At 40.9% G+C, this 21382-nt stretch overlaps 1 protein-coding gene across 1 annotated transcript in view; it reads left to right on the top strand.

Annotated features, from left to right (window-relative positions):
- Positions 1-19929, top strand: part of F9 (coagulation factor IX) — a 31460-nt gene extending 11531 nt beyond the window's left edge. Inside the window, exons 4-8 of the mRNA XM_075259700.1 lie at positions 2970-3083; positions 5555-5689; positions 7346-7572; positions 17915-18032; positions 19379-19929. Of these exons, the coding sequence (XP_075115801.1) occupies positions 2970-3083; positions 5555-5689; positions 7346-7572; positions 17915-18032; positions 19379-19929 (1145 nt within the window). The remainder of the gene's footprint in view (positions 1-2969; positions 3084-5554; positions 5690-7345; positions 7573-17914; positions 18033-19378) is intronic.
- The last annotated feature ends 1453 nt before the right edge of the window (positions 19930-21382 follow it).

The raw sequence follows: 21382 nt of genomic DNA, 5'->3' as shown, positions 1-21382 counted from the left end.
ATATATAGATGCCTATAATCTGGGAATCACACATGCCCAAGAAAGTTACTATCACCATGCACTGGTTCATGTACATAAGAGATAATGGCCGTCTGAGTGTCATGTATTGACTTAGCGTTGGAAGGATTGTGAGCCTTTCAATGTAAGCGCATGCGCGTACAAATTATTGCAAAAAGAACAGGTTGTTTCAATAAGGAAGATTGAATGGATATATAAACACAGATGGAATACAACAATTATTAATAGTTGAATTGTTGCTTTGGCAATGCCCTAATTGCTCCAGACAGGTCATCTGCATATTAATAATCCTAGTCAGCAATGCAGGCAACAATTCACAAGGGGGAAACACTGTTTGATTCGGGTGACCCAAACCTATCTGCAGTGCTGATTTGATATGCTAGGTTCTGGGGACAGACTCCCTTTAAAGGGATATTCCCATGACGCTTGTTCACTAACCTGCAGGCTGTTGTGCTCTCTTCACTTCCTGCTTTTCTCGGCACATTGGTGGGTGGGGTTTCACTTGCATGGGATTGGTTGTAAATGAATTACCACAGTGTGATGTAGCAGAGCTGGATTTGAGTCAGTTTGCATTACATACAGAGGTATTGGACTCCCTATCTCAACCCTTATCAGCCAAATTCAATTAAACCGACTGATAAGAGCTCAGAAATCCTGGAGCTCTCTGAGACGCTCCGCTACTTATCAGACACAAACAGCTCAGAGCTGCTCCCAGCCCCTCCCTCCCCCCCCCCGAGAGCAGGCAGCTACATCACTTGACAAATGAGCAGATAATCCCAAGCACCATAGAAACGGAGTGTAAACAATGAAGTGAATAAATTAAGATAGCGGCCAAACAAAGCATTTTTGATAAAGCAATGCATTTAGGAAAAGTCTTAAATCCACATAAACTAGCAGTATAGATAGGATCCTTGTGATGGGACAACCCCTTTAAGACCCTCAGTGGTGGTCCCAGCTAATAGACCCCCATTAATGATGCAACTAAATTTAAAAGCATATTTGGTGAATGCATCCTGCTGCCCCAGTACTCCACTCGTAGGATTGGTTCCTCAGCTGAATGGGTGGCTTGGTCACATTTCCCCGTTTCCAGCATAGGGCTACGTAGACAGGTAGAGCCTCTATTTTTGCGCGATGAATCATTCCTTCTCGCTCACCCAGAAGACGCATAATCATTCCATTCATCACTGATAGGTTTTGCATACACAGAGGATTTGCCTACTGTCTTAGCTTATACAGTCTGTGCAGACACACATATGCTTCCAACTGGGAAACTAATACAAAAATCTCATATCATAAGAGGTCAGAGAGTTATTGCTTTGTTCACAAAAAGAACACGCTCTGTGTAATAAATCATTCTGATAGTAACATGAATTCTTGAAATAAGTTCTCTACATGCAAAGCGGCCTGTAGAATAATTGAATTGCCAGAGATAAAGAGCATTTGATTGAGATATCAGGGCAGGAATAGAAGTTTTCATCATGTAATTAACTGCAATTTACTAAATTCTGCATTTATTAATATCCATCAGCTCAGTCTCAGTATCAGCATAAAGACCCATCTATATCAATTGTGGCTGTTGGTGTAACAACACCAGTCTAGTAAATCCCTATAGAAATGTATTATTCCTAGGCTTTCTGTATATTATCTACAATTGTGGATCGGTAATTAAGGATGGTATATAGATCCAGTAGGTATTCGATCGAATACTACGGTATTCGAAATACTCGTACTCGATCGAGTACCACTCGCTATTCGAATGTAAAAGTTCGATGCAGAACCAGCATTGATGGCCGAATGCTATACAGTTGGAAAAATCAACGCTGGTTGATTTGAATGGGTTTGAAAAGTGTCCAGCTGTGAGCACCCGTGAGAGTTTTGTGCTCTCCGCGGCAAGACCGTTTTTTGTTTTTTTTAACCGGACACAAAATCGGACATGCAGGACTTTATGTCCGGTTTTTAAAAAAAATGGTTTCGCCACGGAGAGCACAAAACACTCACCAGCGCTCACGACCGAACACTGTCTGCCAGGTTTCCGTCTTCTGTCTGCAGAAAACGGAAACCCGACAAATGGAGATCGGGCGCAGATGTGAACAAGCCCTTATCAGAACCTCCCACGCTCGTATACAAGACTTCTCCCGAGCTGCACCACTTCTCTGGAATGCTCTACCCCGGACAATCAGATTAACTCCCAATTTCTACAGCTTCAAGAGCAAACTAAAGACACATCTTTTCAGACAGGCCGATCACAACTCCTAACATAAGCCCTTATGTAGTTAGAATCCCTAAAACAAACCCTCCTCTATCCCCGCTCCCACATTACCCCACATGATATGATGCTGTTTCAGGCTAACTTTATATGTCCAGGCACCATCTTCACATTAAAGGACATGACTGGTGACAGCTCATACAGTTTAATGTTTGTGTAATGACAGTCACCTCTATTACAAAATTGTCTGACCCCTGTATAAGCAATGCCGCCCCTGCTACCTCTTGTGTCACCCCCTCTACCTCATAGATTGTAAGCTCTTGTGAGCAGGGCCCTCAGTCCCATTGTGTGAAGTGACTATTTCTTTATAATGTATCTCTTTGTCTGTACTTGAACCCTACAAATTGTAAAATGCTGCGGAACATGTTGGCGCCATATAAATAAAATGTATTATTATTATTATTATTATTATTATTATTATTATTTATTATTATTAATGGCGTAGATTTGAGATTCTGGCACATGAACCACATGGGTTGTTGCAAAATGATGAGACGCATACCTCCTAATAATTTTGGCATATCTCACTTCAGTCGTAGATTTCTACGTACCAGTCTTTATAAGTTGGCCCTTTGTGTTTTAGTATCTTACAATACTGTAATTTATATTCAGGGTCAGTGAGCCCATACTCCTATGCCCTCTCATTTTAATGCACTCGCTTATTATTATTGTGACTTTCTTCTAGATGGAGATCAGTGCATATCCAATCCTTGTTTACACGGGGGTATATGTAAAGACGATGTGAGCGCCTACGTGTGCTGGTGCCAGCAAGGATACAGAGGAAAGAACTGTGAACTTGGTCTGTATCACCCACCTGTGTTTACAAGCAAATACTGTCATTACCATAATGCACATGATGTAATTGTATAATTGTGTTGCCTTTCGGAGAGCTTGGAGCTCATTTTGCACAGAGAAAGGTCTGAACACCATGAGGAAGGTGAACCTGTCCATTAATAGAGGTTATTGAAAACGTAGAAATGAATGTATCTACCCTATGATCAGTGTGCATTACCACTCTGCATTGATGGATATACTGTATGTCCACATTGGAATTAGCTGAAAGCCTCCACCTCAAAATCTGCCCAAAATGCAGTGACTATTGTCGAGTTCTTCCCTCTGTAATCGCTATGGGTATCCCAATGCCTTCAAGCATTTAAAGACACAGTGAGAAACCTGCAACATAAGGTGACATGCTGCGGATTAAAGGCAGCATGTGGGTGAGGTATTGATAAATCTCATCCACCATACTGGTATTCCACATCACAATGGGTTAGACGCTGGCGTTTCCAGTCCTGTTTATTCTTTCACTCTGGTTCCTCAAATGCAAGTTTCAAAGGTGTTATCCATATACTATTGGACTGTAACATTCTAGGAAGTTGATAGGTATACATACATTACCTTAATAGTGGCACCTAAAGGCAGCAATCTGTCTATCACTGGTTAAAGTAAAGGGCACAGCCTAAGGGATCCTCCGGTTCTGTACTAGAAACCCCAAGGCAAAGTTTTGATACAGATTATGAGTGTGACACAGCAGCAGTGTTGGAAACAAAGTAGTCAGAAGGAGCTGTAAGTAAAGGCAGGTCACACCTGCGCCCGGTCTCCGCTTTGTAGGTTTCCATCTTCTGCCAACAGGAGACAGAAACCCGGCAGACAGTGTCCACCTGTGAGCGGTTTGTGGTTTCCATGTCGAAACAGGTTTTTTTTCAACCAGATACAAAGTCCTGCATGTCTGACTTTGTGTCCGGTTAAAAAAAAATGGATTCGACGCAGAGACCAGAAGATGCTCACGGGCGGACACTTTGCAAACCAGTTCAAATGGATGGGTTTAAAAAGTGACTGCCGGTTTCTGTCTCCTGTCCAGTTTCTTAGGCAGAAGATGGAAACCTGAAAGCGGAGACCGGGGCGCAGATGTGAATCTTCCTTTAGAAGCAGAACAACCAGAGACAATGTTTCATAATCCAAGCCAGGTGGGAGTGTGGCTATAGGGGGTCCTGTGGCAGTAGTCTTTACAGGGCCCTAGACCTTGAGGGGAGGTTCAAGTTACACCTCTGAAGCCAGTGGTCAAACCAGAGAGATAGACCAAAATGTAATAATAATAAATAATGCACCGAGGATAAGTTATTGGAAACAAAAGAAATTTTTGATGTGTGAATGTAATGATGATATATGTGAGACCTCATTCACTTTGGGTCGTTGGTGTAACACTGGGGGATCCCGCAGCCTGCTTACTGCTTACCCATTACAGAAGGAGGTGAAGTCATCGGGTGTTGCTTTGGCCATTTCTCCATCACAGTAATGTAACATTGGCTATTTTGCCATTTAGGATCCCATAGTATACAGAACATCATAGGGAGTTGCATTTGAGGGACCAGAGGGAAAGAATTAACATTTTGTTACAGTATGTTCAGTCCTAATATTAATAGCAGCTAGATATAAGTCTTATTATTCAGTGTCCACCACCCACTCCCCACGCTGTATATTCTTCACCACGCACATATCTAGTAGTTTATCTTCTCTTAACTTACATGGTGATCACTTTACGAAAGAAGTCAATAAATAGATTTTAGTAGATGATATTCTATTTAAGACCACCTGGTCGATGATGGGAGGCCTCCAGATGGCTTCTCATTATCCCCATACATTACACTATTTATCTGTACATACAATCTCACATCACTTCATCGGTTAGCGACTTCTGGCCGAACATCTGCGGTTACACTATACGGCTTTACATAGTCTGGTAATTAGCGGCTGATGAGATGCTTGTTATTAGTCTGACTAAGCAGAAATAGCAGGGCGGCGGGGGTTAACACACTTTTGGGATCTGTTGCTTCTATAGTCCCGTTACCTTACTAATATGAAGTATTTGCCGAGTTTTAGCCGTACCCTTAATAGCGTGTTCACCAGACATGGAGATTTATCTCAATACCAACAGGGCAGACAGACTCTACATAGACAAGTCAAAGTCAAGAGTGACTTGAAAAGGATTTGGAAATATAAGGAAGCTCTTATACTTTTCCACTCCTGGTTTTAGCTCAAAAAACCACAACAAAATCTGCAGCAAAAAAAGCAACTTTTCTGCAACGTGGGGCCATAGGCTAAACCACCATTACATAAAGACATGCAAGTGATTTGGTGCCCCAAAATCTGTTGTTTGGTTCCCCTCAACTATAAGTTTAAATAGTCAATAGAAATACTTTGGAATCTGGAACTCGCCATCTCGCTATATTATGCATACATGTAAGATGACTTGTTTCCCTTGTATTTCAGAATTGCCTATTACTTGTACCATTAACAATGGGGGATGCCACCAAATGTGCAGAGACGACCCAGTTAAAAAGGTTATCTGTTCCTGTGCAAGTGGCTACAAGTTGGGAGAAGATGGCAAGTCATGCGAGGAGGCAGGTAATAAGCAGATTTTGATATTTTCTATGCCAGTTGTGTTGAAGAATATATAGTATACAGTAATGGAGGAAGACTAAGGGAATAGAGGCAATAGCTTCATATTGGTGTAATAAACCATCCATGGACGTCATTCTGATACAACCCATCCAACAAACAGGAATTTGGACTAGTGTAAATAGAACCTGTCACCAGGTCTGAGAAGCCCAGTGACATAAATCACCTGATCGGCACTGTCACCCTGATCACCTGATCGGCGCTGTCACCCTAATCATCTGATCGGCACTGTCACCCTGATCACCTGATCGGCGCTGTCACCCTAATCATCTGATCGGCGCTGTCACCCTAATCATCTGATCGGCACTGTCACCCTGATCACCTGATCGGCGCTGTCACCCTAATCATCTGATCGGCGCTGTCACCCTGATCACAGCTGCCACTGTGATCGTTTGATTGGCGCTGTCACCTGATCATCTGATCGGCGCTGTCACCCTAATCATCTGATCGGCACTGTCACCCTGATCACCTGATCGGCGCTGTCACCCTAATCATCTGATCGGCGCTGTCACCCTAATCATCTGATCGGCACTGTCACCCTGATCACCTGATCGGCGCTGTCACCCTAATCATCTGATCGGCGCTGTCACCCTGATCACAGCTGCCACTGTGATCGTTTGATTGGCGCTGTCACCTGATCATCTGATCGGCTTTGTCACCCTAATCATCTGATTGGCTTTGTCACCCTGATCATTTGATCGGCGCTGTCACGCTGATCACTGCTGTCACCCTAATCATCTGATCGGCGCTGTCACCCTGAACAATTTGGTGATTTGTTTACCCAAATCTATTCTTCTGTTCCAAAAATATCAGTTTAGCTCCAAGGTTATTGATCTATGGGATGGATGGGAAATCACACAGAAAATAATCATGGGGGTCAAAAGAGCAAAGTAAGCCCACTGCTCCTCTTACTGACCCGCTGACAGTGTGATCCCCTGATACACCACACTATACTACACTGCGAAACAGTTGCCATAACAAGTGCGCTGATTCCCAAATAGGGATCCTGGACGAAATTAGTTTATTCTCCAATACATTGAGTGACGTTTTGATAGTGTCCTAACATTGGATTTATAGTGTCAATTTGATCCATAGAAAGAGATTGTTTCCAACAATATAAATCCCTTTAATGTGTAAACAAATTAGTCTACTAGTCAAGTGGGCGGTAACACTGCATTATATACACCCAGAGATACCATTGCGTAACCATCCACTTGGATAGCAAACCCTTATTTGTATCAACACTAAAAGGGCTTATAGCTTTGGAATTACTGATCAGATTTGGATAAAGAAAACGCCATCAGATGATGTATACATTGGGATCAGACTGGGTCACAGGTCCTCTTTAAGCACCATTCACTCCAGCGCCTGGGTGCAGGTTAGCTACCTGTTCTCACCTATGCAATAACACACTAGTCTTGATGAATATTCTTCAGTGTTAGAACAGATTAGCCACCAGTTCTCAACCAACAAATAATAACATGTCCACTGACGTCGGCATCGGACACATGTAGACATGATCCAGTTACACATAAGAACCAATGAAAGGGTTTAGGTCTTTCTGCAGCATTTACTTATGAGTTCCTTGGTTTGTTTCCATAGTACGATATCCATGTGGAAAGGTTACTGCACCAGAGGCGCTACCAAAAGATGTCACCCGCTCCATCATTGATTTCGAAGACTATAACTTCAACTCTACTGTACGCCAGAACGCCACGGGAAACCTACAACCAAATAACGCTTCAGATGACATTGTGCCTCAGACAGTCAACCCTAACGTGAGGATTGTTGGTGGGACAGACAGCCTAAAGGGGGAATTTCCATGGCAGGTACAGTAATATATTATTTCAACATGATCGCCTGTACGTATGTGCAGTATGTATCCTAGACACCTGTGAGGGGGTTTAGACTCTGTTGCAAGGGAAATACCAAGGTGCGACTAACTTTCTATGGAAGATGCTGGCCAAGAGAAATGTGGTCAGACAAGGTGAGTCAGTAACATGTGAATTTGGTACCAGATCGGCAGCAAAACTGGAATCCTTTCAGTAGTCATAGCCAAAGATCAGTAAAGTGATCAGAGCATAGAGAATAGCAGAAAGCAGAATATAAGAAGCAAACTAGGCTCAAGCTCAGGAGAACAAAACAGCAAAGAAACACCATAGACCGCAATATAAACAAGATAAGCATCTAATATCAATATTGTCTAAGGAGCACAACACTAACACTACACTGTCCCATCCTTACTGACCTTCAGCAGCAGTACAGTGACGGGAGGTCCAGGCCAATTGTCATTGACTCGCCCAGTCTCATATAGTGAGATGACTCAGATTGCCTCAGTCTATACAGCAAAGCCGATAAATGACTTAAGCTACAGAACACAGTGGCCAACTATTTTGACCACATTTCATGATGTGAAGAGTCACAAAAAACACTACAGGGTTAATAATAATTAACTAAAACACCAGATTCATATCATAAGGGACCTTTTATGACCTCTGACATCTGTTGTATTGTATACCTCTAGAAAGCTGACGTGTGCTGAATTCAGCTTTGCCAGTATGCCCCCTCCCTTGGTACCGGAGATATCAGTGCCATTAGTTTTGGCACCAATATCCCTCCGCTGTCTGGACAAAAAAGTGGGCAGTAATTGGGGATAGTACTCGTCTGCAGGCTATATTTTACCAACAAAATGTTGAAGTATAAGCTATTGTCATTTTATTTTCTTTGCATTGCTTAATGCGGCAAATTATGATCAATAGGTTGGAATTTCATGCAACAGACGACAGGCACAGTATGTAATTGCTGAATATAAAATAAGATTACCTATGGATACTGATAGCACAGATCCCATCTCGGCTTCACTTCTCACTCTTTATTTACATGTGATGCTACTTTGCTACATTGTCTCGGAATCTTCTAGGACTCTATACACATAGACATAAAAGATGTTTTATGAAAACCCCTTTCATTCTGCCATCCATTGGCTGAGTATGAGATGTATCTTCAATGTGACATATTTCACCATGCTATTTATGGCTGCATAGCCTCTGCCTATGTAGTTTTAATAGTAATAGTAACAGGTTTAACAACTGTCTACCAGTTTGCTGCTGTGAAGTCTGTACAACTCCTTCACACATCCGGGTGTCCTGTTACTTCTGACATAGATGTGATATACAGGCTGCAAAGTACAGCTAAACATTTTGATAAACCCCTACTGTGACAATGCTTTACCTAAAATAAGCCATCACTACTCATGTTTGTGAGCCGTATCTGGTATTGGTTGGTGTAACTGAGCTGTAATACCAGGTCACTTTCTGGTGACATTTCCCTTTAAAGTAACAATCTTTCAGACTCTTTTCATGGAGAACTGCTATTGGATAAGTCGGACAGACTTCTCATTTTTCAAGTAATTTAGTTCAGGCTGCCATAGTTTATGCCCCTAGTGGTTGTTGCTGTGTCCTGCACCTTTTTTAAGTTCAGACAATACCTTCACTTCGGCTGCATTCTTGTTATATGACAATATCATAATATATCTCTGTGTAACTCTAAAACACATCGGTTATATGTATTCCTTGTAAAATAACAGCTTTGCAAAAAATGTAGTAATAATGCGAAAAAATGTGCAAAGTAGGAAGGAAAGGGAAGAAAGGTCAGTTTGTCCTGAAAAAGACATCATCGTCCATTTAGCTCAGAACATTGAATAGCTGGACGGGATCTGTCTGATGTTGATACATTAAAGTATACAGATCAGTGAATTCTATTCTCTGCAGACTGAGGAAATAGGAAACTTGTACTGCCCTCTGGTGGGTGAATGTCTACACTGCACCAATAGATCATAATATTACATGTAGCTTCTAGATGTTACATAACTTACCGCCATATATTATGTGCAATGCAAAAATGATGTCATGTGGTGCTTGTGGGTCCTGTTATGTCTTCTGGGAAAGTTTACCAAATTTGTGAGACTTTGCGCGCTGTAAACGCTCCCATTGATTTCAATGGGAGCCAGGATCGTATACGCCGCGTTATTTTGCGGCCATGATTTTGCGGCCGCAAAATAACATGGTGTATACGATCCGAACTCCCATTGATTTCAATGGGAGCGTATACGGCGTGCAAAGTCTCACACGCCGTATACGTGCCACATCACACGGCACGTTGCTCCGTGTGAACACACCCTTAGTTGTAAAACTTCTAATGAGTTATTCACCTCCATGCTTCCCAAATCCCATCTCCCCCTTTCCCTGAGGCTAGTCCAGTCTCATCAGAATACGTAATCGTTGTCTTTTTTCTTGATTAGAAATCTTCAGCCCCGGAACCTGTGTAGCACAGTATGGGGGAGTAGCGACATCTTCAGCTTCATCCAGTGACTGTTTTCTCATAATACATGACAGTTTGTGTTTTAGTTCGAATCATTGAGACTTTATTCATCATTATTTCCACATCTTCCACTGAAGTTTAGTCATTTGTTGTCCGCTGTGTAAGGGAAATATTGCGTTTTTTATCATCACACTTTCCCTAATTTGACAGCAAAACATTATGGCTGCGGAAGATCTGTATGCGATGTATTTGCAGAACTCTCATAGTATCCACAATCTGGCAGAAATATCAGAGCTGTACATATGACACAGTGTAGCAGCTGGCGCCATTCCTGCTTCCCACAAGTCAAATCGGAATTCAGTTTTAGGACGCCTTATATACGCTAAGGTTTGTATTTCCCACAATCCCAAAGAGGGAACTTTCTTAAAGGAAATGCATCACTATAAAATGGTTTATTATCTAAATCAAGTCATACGTTACATATATTTTAAAATAATTTTTGGTGATGTTTTGTAAAATGTTTCCATATCATTATCAATATTTAGAAAAATCCTAAAAATCCTGCAGTTCTGACTTTGCCCACTAGGTCATATAATATGCTGAGAATTCCTGTTTTGTGTAGATTTCTTTGTAGTAGACCCCCACTTATCAGCACATTGATAGTCAATATTTATATCATGTATCGTGTGTATATATATATATATATATATATATATATATATATATATATATATATATATATATATATATATATATATATACAGTCCTATGAAAAAGTTTGGGCACCCCTATTAATCTTAATCATTTTTAGTTCTAAATATTTTGGTATTTGCAACAGCCATTTCAGTTTGATATATCTAATAACTGATGGACACAGTAATATTTCAGGATTGAAATGAGGTTTATTGTACTAACAGAAAATGTGCAATATGCATTAAACCTAAATTTGACCGGTGCAAAAGTATGGGCACCTCAACAGAAAAGTGACATTAATATTTAGTACATCCTCCTTTTGCAAAGATAACAGCCTCTAGTCGCTTCCTGTAGCTTTTAATCAGTTCCTGGATCCTGGATAAAGGTATTTTGGACAAACAATTCAAGTTCAGTTAAGTTAGATGGTCGCCGAGCATGGACAGCCCGCTTCCAATCATCCCACAGATGTTCAATGATATTCAGGTCTGGGGACTGGGATGGCCATTCCAGAACATTGTAATTGTTCCTCGGCATGAATGCCTGAGGATTTGGAGCGGTGTTTTGGATCATTGTCTTGCTGAAATATCCATCCCCGGCGTAACTTCAACTTCGTCACTGATTCTTGAACATTATTCTCAAGAATCTGCTGATACTGAGTGGAATCCATGCGACCCTCAACTTTAACAAGATTCCCGATGCCGGCATTGGCCACACAGCCCCAAAGCATGATGGAACCTCCACCAAATTTTACAGTGGGTAGCATGTGTTTTTCTTGGAATGCTGTTTCTTTTTGGACGCCATGCATAACGCCTTTTTTTATAACCAAACAACTCAATTTTTGTTTCCAAAATGAAGCTGCCTTGTCCAAATGTGCTTTATCATACCTCAGGCAACTCTATTTGTGGCGTACGTGCAGAAACGGCTTCTTTCTCATCACTCTCCCATACAGCTTCTATTTGTGCAAAGTGCGCTGTATAGTTGACCGATGCACAGTGACACCATCTGCAGCAAGATGATGCTGCAGCTCTTTGGAGGTGGTCTGTGGATTGTCCTTGACTGTTCTCACCATTCTTCTTCTCTGCCTTTCTGATATTTTTCTTGGCCTGCCACTTCTGGGCTTAACAAGAACTGTCCCTGTGCTCTTCCATTTCCTTACTATGTTCCTCACAGTGGAAACTGACAGGTTAAATCTCTGAGACAACTTTTTGTATCCTTCCCCTGAACAACTATGTTGAACAATCTTTGTTTTCAGATCATTTGAGAGTTGTTTTGAGTAGCTCATGATGCCACTCTTCAGAGGAGATTCAAATAGGAGATCAACTTGCAATTGGCCACCTTAAATACCTTTTCTTATGATTGGATACATCTGGCTATGAAGTTCAAAGCTCACTGAGGTTACAAAACCAATTTTGTGCTTCAGTAAGTCAGTAAAAAGTAGTTAGGGGAATTCAAATCAATAAAATGATAAGGGTGCCCATACTTTTGCACTGGTCAAATTTTGGTTTAATGCATATTGCACATTTTCTGTTAGTACAATAAACCTCATTTCAATCCTGAAATATTACTGTGTCCATCAGTTATTAGATATATCAAACTGAAATGGCTGTTGCAAACACCAAAATATTTAGAACAAAAAATGATTAAGATTAATAGGGGTGCCCAAACTTTTTCATAGGACTGTATATATATATGGCACAATAGAGGATTTCATAGCTTATCTCCTCCCCTCTCTATATATCAACCTCTGCCAAGGTTAAGAACTGTCCCATACAAGTGTATGGGGTCTGCGCCACATCATTATGTCTATGGTCCTTCTAAAGGAAAGAGGGGGTCACAGAGTACCGTATTTTAGGCTTAGTGGCCAAAGTTGGAACTGCAAGGTTTTTAGGATTTTTTTTTTTTTTTTTAATTTGGAAAAATAATATCAATATGTTTAACATAAAAATGTGATTTAAACAACAGGTCATTGACTTTAAAGGGAGTCTGCCACCCCCGAAATCTCTTCTGCACCCCTTATATGCTGTTGTAGGGCTGGTTAGTGAAATAGTGAACATATCTTTCTTACAGCAACCTGTTCGGTGCACTTGGGGTGTGGCCAAGTCTTCTGGAGCACCAGTTTTTGCAATGTTTAACAGACATTAGGACCTGTCAGTCTTTATATGAAGAGACATCACTGGAGGGTGACCATGGGTAAAATCAGGTGCAGTCACACCCGTAGTGCACCAAACTGCTCATTTGCATATGGATTTTTTTTCTACAAAGACCACTTTGGAATAGTCTTTATAAAGACTATTCTTCTCCTACCTCTCTTTTTGTTATCCACGCCGCCGTTCCTGAGAATTTACTTATTTCTTCCTTGTGCAAATGAGTCTTCAGAAAGCACATAGGGCGCCCCCTGTGCTCACCGAAGACGCTCCAGTGTCTTCTTCTGCCGCTGTCTCACCGCTGCATCATCATCTGGCAGAGCAGACAGCGCAGGTCCATTCGTCCATTTTCCCGTGGCCTCTTACAAGAGCTGCTGTTCGGCCACAGGAAAATGGTCGAGCTGGCATGCACAGTAAAATCTGCCGGCTGATGATGCGACTGATGACGCAGCGGTGAGTTGGGAAAGGAAACCATTGAAGTCAATGGGAGGCTTTTTTTTTTAGTGCTGAAATTCCTCACCAAATTCCTCACCATTTCCTCTGTGTGAATGGACCCTAAGAGGTTTACGAGTGATCTTGTTAGATGTAGACTCCCATTAACACACGCAGTCTTTTTCAGTCTCTTCTGCTGCGTTTTGAACCAAAGCCAGATGCCGACCCAACAGGAAGGTGAAGTCTTTCTTCTCTTTATTCCTTTTCAATCAACTTCTGGCTTCGGCTCAATAACTAAATTGAAATTGTTCCACAAAGTCTGAGTGTGAAACCACCTGAAGGACGGGATCGCTCTCTATTTCTGGGGCACAACAATCCACTCCAAGGGCTCCTTCACACACAGTCTTTTTCAGCACCTGCTGCAGTTTTTTGAGCCATGTCCAGACGTGAATCTACCAGAAAGGAGAAGTCGATGTCCTTATTTATTTATTTATTTATTTATTTATTTATTTATAGATATGAGAGATAGGATAGATAGATAGATAGATAGATAGATAGATATGAGATAGATAGATATGAGATAGATAGATAGATAGATAGATAGATAGATGATAGATAGATAGATAGATATGAGATAGATAGATATGAGATAGATAGATATGAGATAGATAGATAGATAGATAGATGATAGATAGATAGATAGATAGATAGATAGATATGAGATAGATAGATATGAGATAGATAGATAGATGATAGATAGATATGAGATAGATAGATATGAGATAGATAGATATGAGATAGATAGATAGATAGATAGATAGATAGATAGATAGATATGAGATAGATAGATATGAGATAGATAGATAGATAGATAGATAGATAGATAGATAGATAGATAGATAGATAATGAGATAGATAGATAGATAGATATGAGATAGATAGATAGATAGATAGATAGATAGATATGAGATAGATAGATATGAGATAGATAGATAGATAGATAGATAGATAGATATGAGATAGATAGATATGAGATAGATAGATGATAGATGATAGATAGATAGATAGATAGATAGATAAGAGATAGATATGAGATAGATAGATAGATAGATAGATAGATAGATAGATAGGAGATAGATAGATAGATAGATAGATAGATAGATAGATAGATAGATAGATAGGAGATAGATAGATACATAGATAGATAGATAGATAGGAGATAGATAGATAGATAGATAGATAGATAGATAGGAGATAGATAGATAGATACATAGATAGATAGATAGATAGATAGATAGATAGATAGATAAGAGATAGATAGATAGATAGATAGATAGATAGATAGATAGATAGGAGATAGATAGATAATATTACACTTGTTATATAATAGATTATGGAATTCTATCTAAGTCCTCGGTTGCTATTTTCTCCTGTACTGCAATGAATCTTTTTTTAGAGCCGCTTTCTGCCATTTTCAGGTTTGTACATTCGCTGACATTATCCTCTCTTCTTATCTGTTCTTCTCGTGCTGCTATTTTTATGCATATTGATCTTTTTGTTATAGTACGTTGCCTTCATTTTCCATGCGTACAATTATACTATTTTATTATCTTGTAGATAATGGCGCATTTTTCTCTGATGGCTCTAATTGGATGAGACATAAAATCTCATAATATTTCCCATCATTTCCAGCAACTTACTCTTGGCTCTGGTTTAGCATCAGGCTTTATAGTTGAAAAGGATTTTTTTTATTCATTACATCCAGTATCAAAGACATGATTTTACACCCGGTGTCGCAGCAAGAATGCTTTGATTTCCGTTCAATAATGGGTAACTTAGCAGCGGTCTGCACATAGCTATTCTTCACATACATTTCTAGATTGTACAGTACTAGGCTAGGACCACATGGCGACTTGTAGTTTTGTGATATAACATTGTAATACTGTATTACTACATCACACCTAGTGACAATCAATGTGCTTACATTACTACAATTACAACATGGCAATTGACAAAAATCTGAACCTGCTGGATTTCTACAGGATCACATTCACTATTATTAGGTTTCACAGCGCAACATGCGGGCCGTATACGCTCCCATTGTTTTCAATGGGAGATGGTACCGTACACGCGGAGCTATTTTGCGGCCGTGATTTTGCAGCGGACCGGACCGGCTCCCATTGAAAACCATGGGAGCGTATATGGCCCGCATAAGATCCCGCGGCGTCTACGTACCAAATGACGAGCCACAATACTCCGTGTGAACCCGGCCTAAGTGTTCAGGGACTGACAGAGATAGCCACTCACAGTGTGCAGCGATCGCTGACATTTGCATATACATTAAAGAGGACCTTTCATCACCTGGGGCACATGTGGTTTAATATACCGCTAGAAAGCCAACAGTGCGCTGAATTCGTCTTTCCTGTTCTTTGGTACGGCGCTACTGTGAGGAAGGGCGTTGCTGACTGACTGACAGAAATGCCCTTCTGACAGTGAAGAGCTATGGTACCGGCACCGATAGCTCTTCACCGGGGACACAGAACGGGAAAGCTGATAGTGCGCTGAATTCATCGCACTGTCGGCTTTATATTGGTATATAAAACCATATGTGCCCCAGGTGGTGAAAGGTCCTCTTTAAATGGAACTGTAGCATATATTCCTGATCACTTCTGTTTTCCATTGCCGCAGTAATGGGGGCTCAGCACCTCCATTCACGTGATCTTGGGGGTCTCAGTAGTCAGATGCTCATACAATCCACAGATATAGCCCTCCTTTTGTTCACTTTAAAGGATCACAACCAGAGATGAGCGAGTAGTATTCGATTGAGTAGGTATTCGATCGAATACTACAGTATTCGAAATACTCGATCGAGTACCACTCGCTATTCGAATGGAAAAGTTCGTTGCAGAACCAGCATTGATTGGCCGAATGCTATACAGTCGGCCAATAAACGCTGGTTCTGCTCCTACCTTTAGAAGTCTTCTCCGTGCAGCTTCCCCGCGGCGTCTTCCGGCTCTTCATTCACTCTGCCAGGCTTGTAGTACGGACATGCACAGTCGGCTCTGCCTAGGCCCGATGCCTGGCAGAGTGAATTCAGAGCCGGAAGATGCCGCGGGGACGCTGCACGGAGAAGACTTCTCGGAGGATCCAGCCCGACCCTCACTCGTGGACTTGGTAAGTGTAATTTGATCGAATGTTGCCTACCCCTGAAACGAGCATTTTCCCCCCATAGACTATAATAGGGTTTGATATTCGATTCGAGTAGTCGAATACTGAGGGGCTCCTCGAAACGAATATCAAATCTTGAACAATTTACTGTTCGCACATCTCTAATCCCAACCTGATTTGTAAGGGAAAGTCATCGACATGACAAATCTTCAGCTGCTGCGCTATTCTACATATTAAACATTCTCATCCTGTAAAATAATTTCTGGTGGATCTGGAGCGAGTTCCCCAAATTCATCTCCTAAAACCCTGTGGGTAAGTTTACTGTATTAATGAAGACTCGGTAGCTTTAATCACTATCTAGTCTCCAAGGGAATCAACTGGTAGCGAAAATCCACAGCAATTATCACACCATGAATCGCTTAAATACAACAGAAAAGAAGGTAGAATCTCATCGCGTCCTCTTATTGCATCCACTGGGGTATTCTAAATCCGACATTACAATAAAACAATTATGAAGAATGAAAATGGAAAAATGTATAAGAAAAGTTGTGTACATGCTCGCGTCACATTATGTGCTTTAGACCGGAGCCCCATGTGACGATCCGCAGCCAAAAAGTGCTACGGAAAAGACCGCAGAAGTAACGCATCGATGGTTTTAGAAATCGTATTATTTCCAATACAGATTTTTTTCTGTAATGTGTGCAGGGGATTAGCTAGACTCTCATCCATTGTAATACGTTGTGTTTTGTGCCGCTGTGTTTCCACCAGGGGAGCCAAAACAATGTATCTTTGCAACGTGGGGCCCCAGCCTTAAATGCTTTTTACAACTTAGGCCTTAGCAGTTTGGGTTACCAGGAAAGGGTGGGTTGTTTGTTACCTACAGTACAGTGTATCAAAAAATGCATCCTAATTTTACAGCATCTTTGTCAAAAACAAACCAAACTAATAGGTGGGGTAAAGTTAGACAAAAAGAGTAAAAATGACCAACTCCAATCATTTCCATCCTTCGATAGGCTCTGCCCCACTGATTCTGATGCAGTTGGATTTTTTTCTGTAGCCCCCGCCATTCCTGAGCTATCAGTGTTGTTAGCTTCAGCACATAATATGCTAATTCGGCTCTTTTCTGGATTGTACAGATCGGCTGTCTCGTTCCCTACAACATAATTCCATATAGAAACAGTAGGAGCCTGTGTTATTTGGAGACCTATATATCAGTGAACATGAACATGTTTCTTGCAATGGGTATATACACTATTGGTACGAATATAACTCAATATATTGTAGCATGTGATCATGTACAACCATGCAACCATATGCAAAGCAAACCAACTTAGTGCCTGATAGCAGCCTTTTTAGATCAACCTCTTCCAGATATAGATTTGTTTTACTTATCTTTATAATTTCTATTTTTTAGATTCACATTGTCAACAAAAATGGTGAAGGATTTTGTGGTGGATCCATTGTAAATGAGAAGTGGATAGTAACTGCAGCCCACTGCTTCCTTGTGCCTGGAGAATACAGGGTAGTTACAGGTAAAATCCCGTCTATGTAACTAACTGCTGTGCCACATATTGCAGATTCTCTGATCAGACATATTATTTTATTAGAAGATAATTAGAACTTTGAGTTCTTTTCCTATCATGCCCATCCCAAGAAAGAGGAATAATGTAACTCCGATTCTAAAGCAACTTTTCCTAAATATGTGCCTATTAGAGATGGGCGAATCAGTTAATACCGAGCCTGGATCGACCCGAATATTCCATATTGGGCATGCCAAGTGGCGTCATGTGACCTCTGGTTGGCCAATCATAGGCCGCATTGGTGACTTAAAGCTAATGAAGTCAAAGAGGAGCATTAGACATCACCAGGAGAGTCCTGGACATTGCAAGGAGACCCAAAAGAGGTTTTTACACCTCCTCTGGGCCTCCCCTTATAATACTCTGGTGTCTGGAGAGACCTCAGAGTATAATAATATCACTTTCACACTGACATCGTTTGTGTTTACCTTATAGACCTATTAATTAATTAATTAAGAAATTAGATAGACATATTCCTAGGAACCCTTAGAGTGTTCTATATTATGTTTTAAGCCAATTTAAAGTGTGGTTCATACTGTACCTGAAAGACTCAGGAACCCAAGCCACTTTGTAATATATCTTATTAAAGAAATGTGTTTCCTTCTCCACTTATTAGGATTCTCTCCTCCCCCTTATCTTTAATCAGACTCTTCATTTACATTCAATACAAATCTTGTACTCAGCCTCCTCCTTCCCTCTCCATAGAGTGCTATACGTAAGGCTGTTATTTGGTTTATTCCCTCATTTTGTGCACTTATATAGCAGGGCTAAAAAGGCTCCCCAATTCACAGTGTGGCAGCTTCAGATAATTGTGCATGCTTTCCAGCAGTCTCCTCCCCCCTCCCCTCTCCTTAGACTAATATATCAAAATGGAGAAGGAAACCTATTTCCTAAGTAAGACAATTACAAAGTTTCCTTATTCGCCTGTACTATTCATTTAGTTGTTTTATAATTAGAGGTACACATTAAATCTGAAAAATACCTGAATACAGAAGTCGGTAACTCCTTTTGCATTGGTATAATATTACTACGATACATCATTTCTGAGTTATCTTATGTTCTTCTAGAAATAGCTAATATAAGGGCTCGTTCACATCTGCACCCGGTCTCCGTTCTGCAGGTTTCCGTTCCCATAATTAGATCCTATTATAGAATATAGATGTCACCATTAAATCGTGTTATTATGTTGGTGGCTTATTCCATTTGGTTATTTGACTTGCATCGTATTTGTTGACATCGAAGACATGGGGAGTATTGCGAATACATAGGAGTCAATAAACTTTTTCATTTCTATTGAACAGGAGACCATAACACAGACGTTGCGGAGGGTACTGAACAATATCTGAACATAGCGCGAGTTATCACACATTCCACCTACAACGCCACCAGGAATAAATACAACAATGACATCGCCCTCGTGGAACTAGCGGACTCCATCAAACTCAATGACTATGCAAGACCCATCTGCATTGGAAACAGGGATTTCACAGACAAACTACTGAAAACCATCCCACACAGTTGGGTGACTGGCTGGGGCCATGTAAGGTTCCAAGGAAGACCAACTATAAAACTTCAGAAGCTGGCCGTGCCCAACATTGACCGAGCCACTTGCAAAAAGTCAAGTCGATTTCATGTGTCCACAACCATGTTCTGTGCTGGATATTCTGATGAAGAGAAGGACACGTGTCAGGGGGATAGTGGCGGCCCACATTCTTCTGAATTTAGAAGTGTTTGGTTTCTAACTGGAATTACCAGCTGGGGTGATAAATGTGCCGAGAAAGACAAATATGGAGTGTACACTCGAGTCTCCCGATTCACTGACTGGATACTGAGTAACACAAAACTCACTTAATCCAGAATGGGATTAGAGCAGAAGATATTTTCTTGTTCTGGCTTTAACACTCATGGAAATATTCTTCTTGTAAAACCGTATGACTCATCGTGAAATGTTTAACTTTAGCTAAGAAAATTAAAAAGTTAAGGAGTTGCTTGGATTATCCGCTAAATATTTTGTTATAGATGATCTCTGTTTAAGCCCTTGCTACAGTTCGATATGTTAGATGAGAGATCTAAGATTTGTTCTATTCGATGAAACAAATTTTAAGACTTTACAATGGATATTAGAAGTAGAGAAAAAGGAACCGTGAACTAAATCTACTAGAACACTGTTCATACAACGCTGCAGGTATATTACAGTATATGTAGTGATCAAAGCCGTAAAATGAGTTTTACCATGAACATATTTAAATTTGTAGGGAATTAGAACTTTTAGAATTAGAATTTTTTTTAGCTATCTTAGTGGTGGCGGTCTGTTGTCTTCATAGCTTGCCAATGGATAAGACCATGAATGCAGGAACGTTCTATGGTCTGGTAGAAAATCAGCCATTATTTACTTTTTTTTTATGTAGATTGCGAGCCCCATATAGGGATCATACTGTACATTTGGTTCCCTATTAGTATGTCTTTGTAGAATGGGAGGCATACATACAAACTCCTTGCAGATGTTGTTCCTGGTAGGATTCGAACCCAGGCTAACCACTCAGCCACCGTGTTGCCCCTCCATTATATGCTTTTTGTGGCTTTTCTTCTTTACATCTCGTGTCCCTTCCTGATGACCTGTATATAATAAGGAAATCATGGCTGGGTTTCTGACAAGTGCCAGACCATAGAAGTTCCTGCATTCATGGTCGTATGCAAAGGCAACTTATCAAGGCAACAGATGGTCTGTCACCAATAAGATGATAATAGAGAGTAACCCTTTGTTCACATCTGTGTTCGTCAGTCCGCATTGGAACCCCGAACAGAATACTGAATGCAACTGCAAGTGCTATGCAGTGAAAGCACATGGACCCATAGATTTGCTTGCCGCATGCTGTCTGCAGGACTCGTGCGGAAAGTGCGCAGCAAGCACATGAACCCCATTATAGTCTATGGGGTCCGTGTGCTTTCACTGGCACACCACTAGGAGTTGCGTTTGGTATTCCGTTCCGGAAGGGGGGGTCCTCATGCGGACTTCCCCGGACGGAATACCACCAATGCAGATGTGAACGAAGGGTAAGAGAAAATCTAAAATTCATCAAATTTAACTTTTAATTGTCTGCATACTTATATATGGTTATGTTTCTGGGAAAAGCACTTGAACACTTAGCTTAAACTGGGTTCACATGATCAAGTTAAGGTAGGGAAATACAGTCTGGATGTCTACTGTATGTAATAGCCTATTATGCCATGGTGCCAAACTGATCCCATTCACACAGCTGAATTTTTCTGCTTGACCAAATTCTGCAGCAATTCTGCACCTGCCA

The sequence above is a fragment of the Leptodactylus fuscus genome, chromosome 11 (genome assembly GCF_031893055.1).
Source record: "Leptodactylus fuscus isolate aLepFus1 chromosome 11, aLepFus1.hap2, whole genome shotgun sequence".
NCBI classification, from domain to species: domain Eukaryota; kingdom Metazoa; phylum Chordata; class Amphibia; order Anura; family Leptodactylidae; genus Leptodactylus; species Leptodactylus fuscus.
The sequence above is the reverse complement of the archived record's forward strand: the minus strand, read 5'-3'. Positions and strand labels throughout refer to the sequence as shown.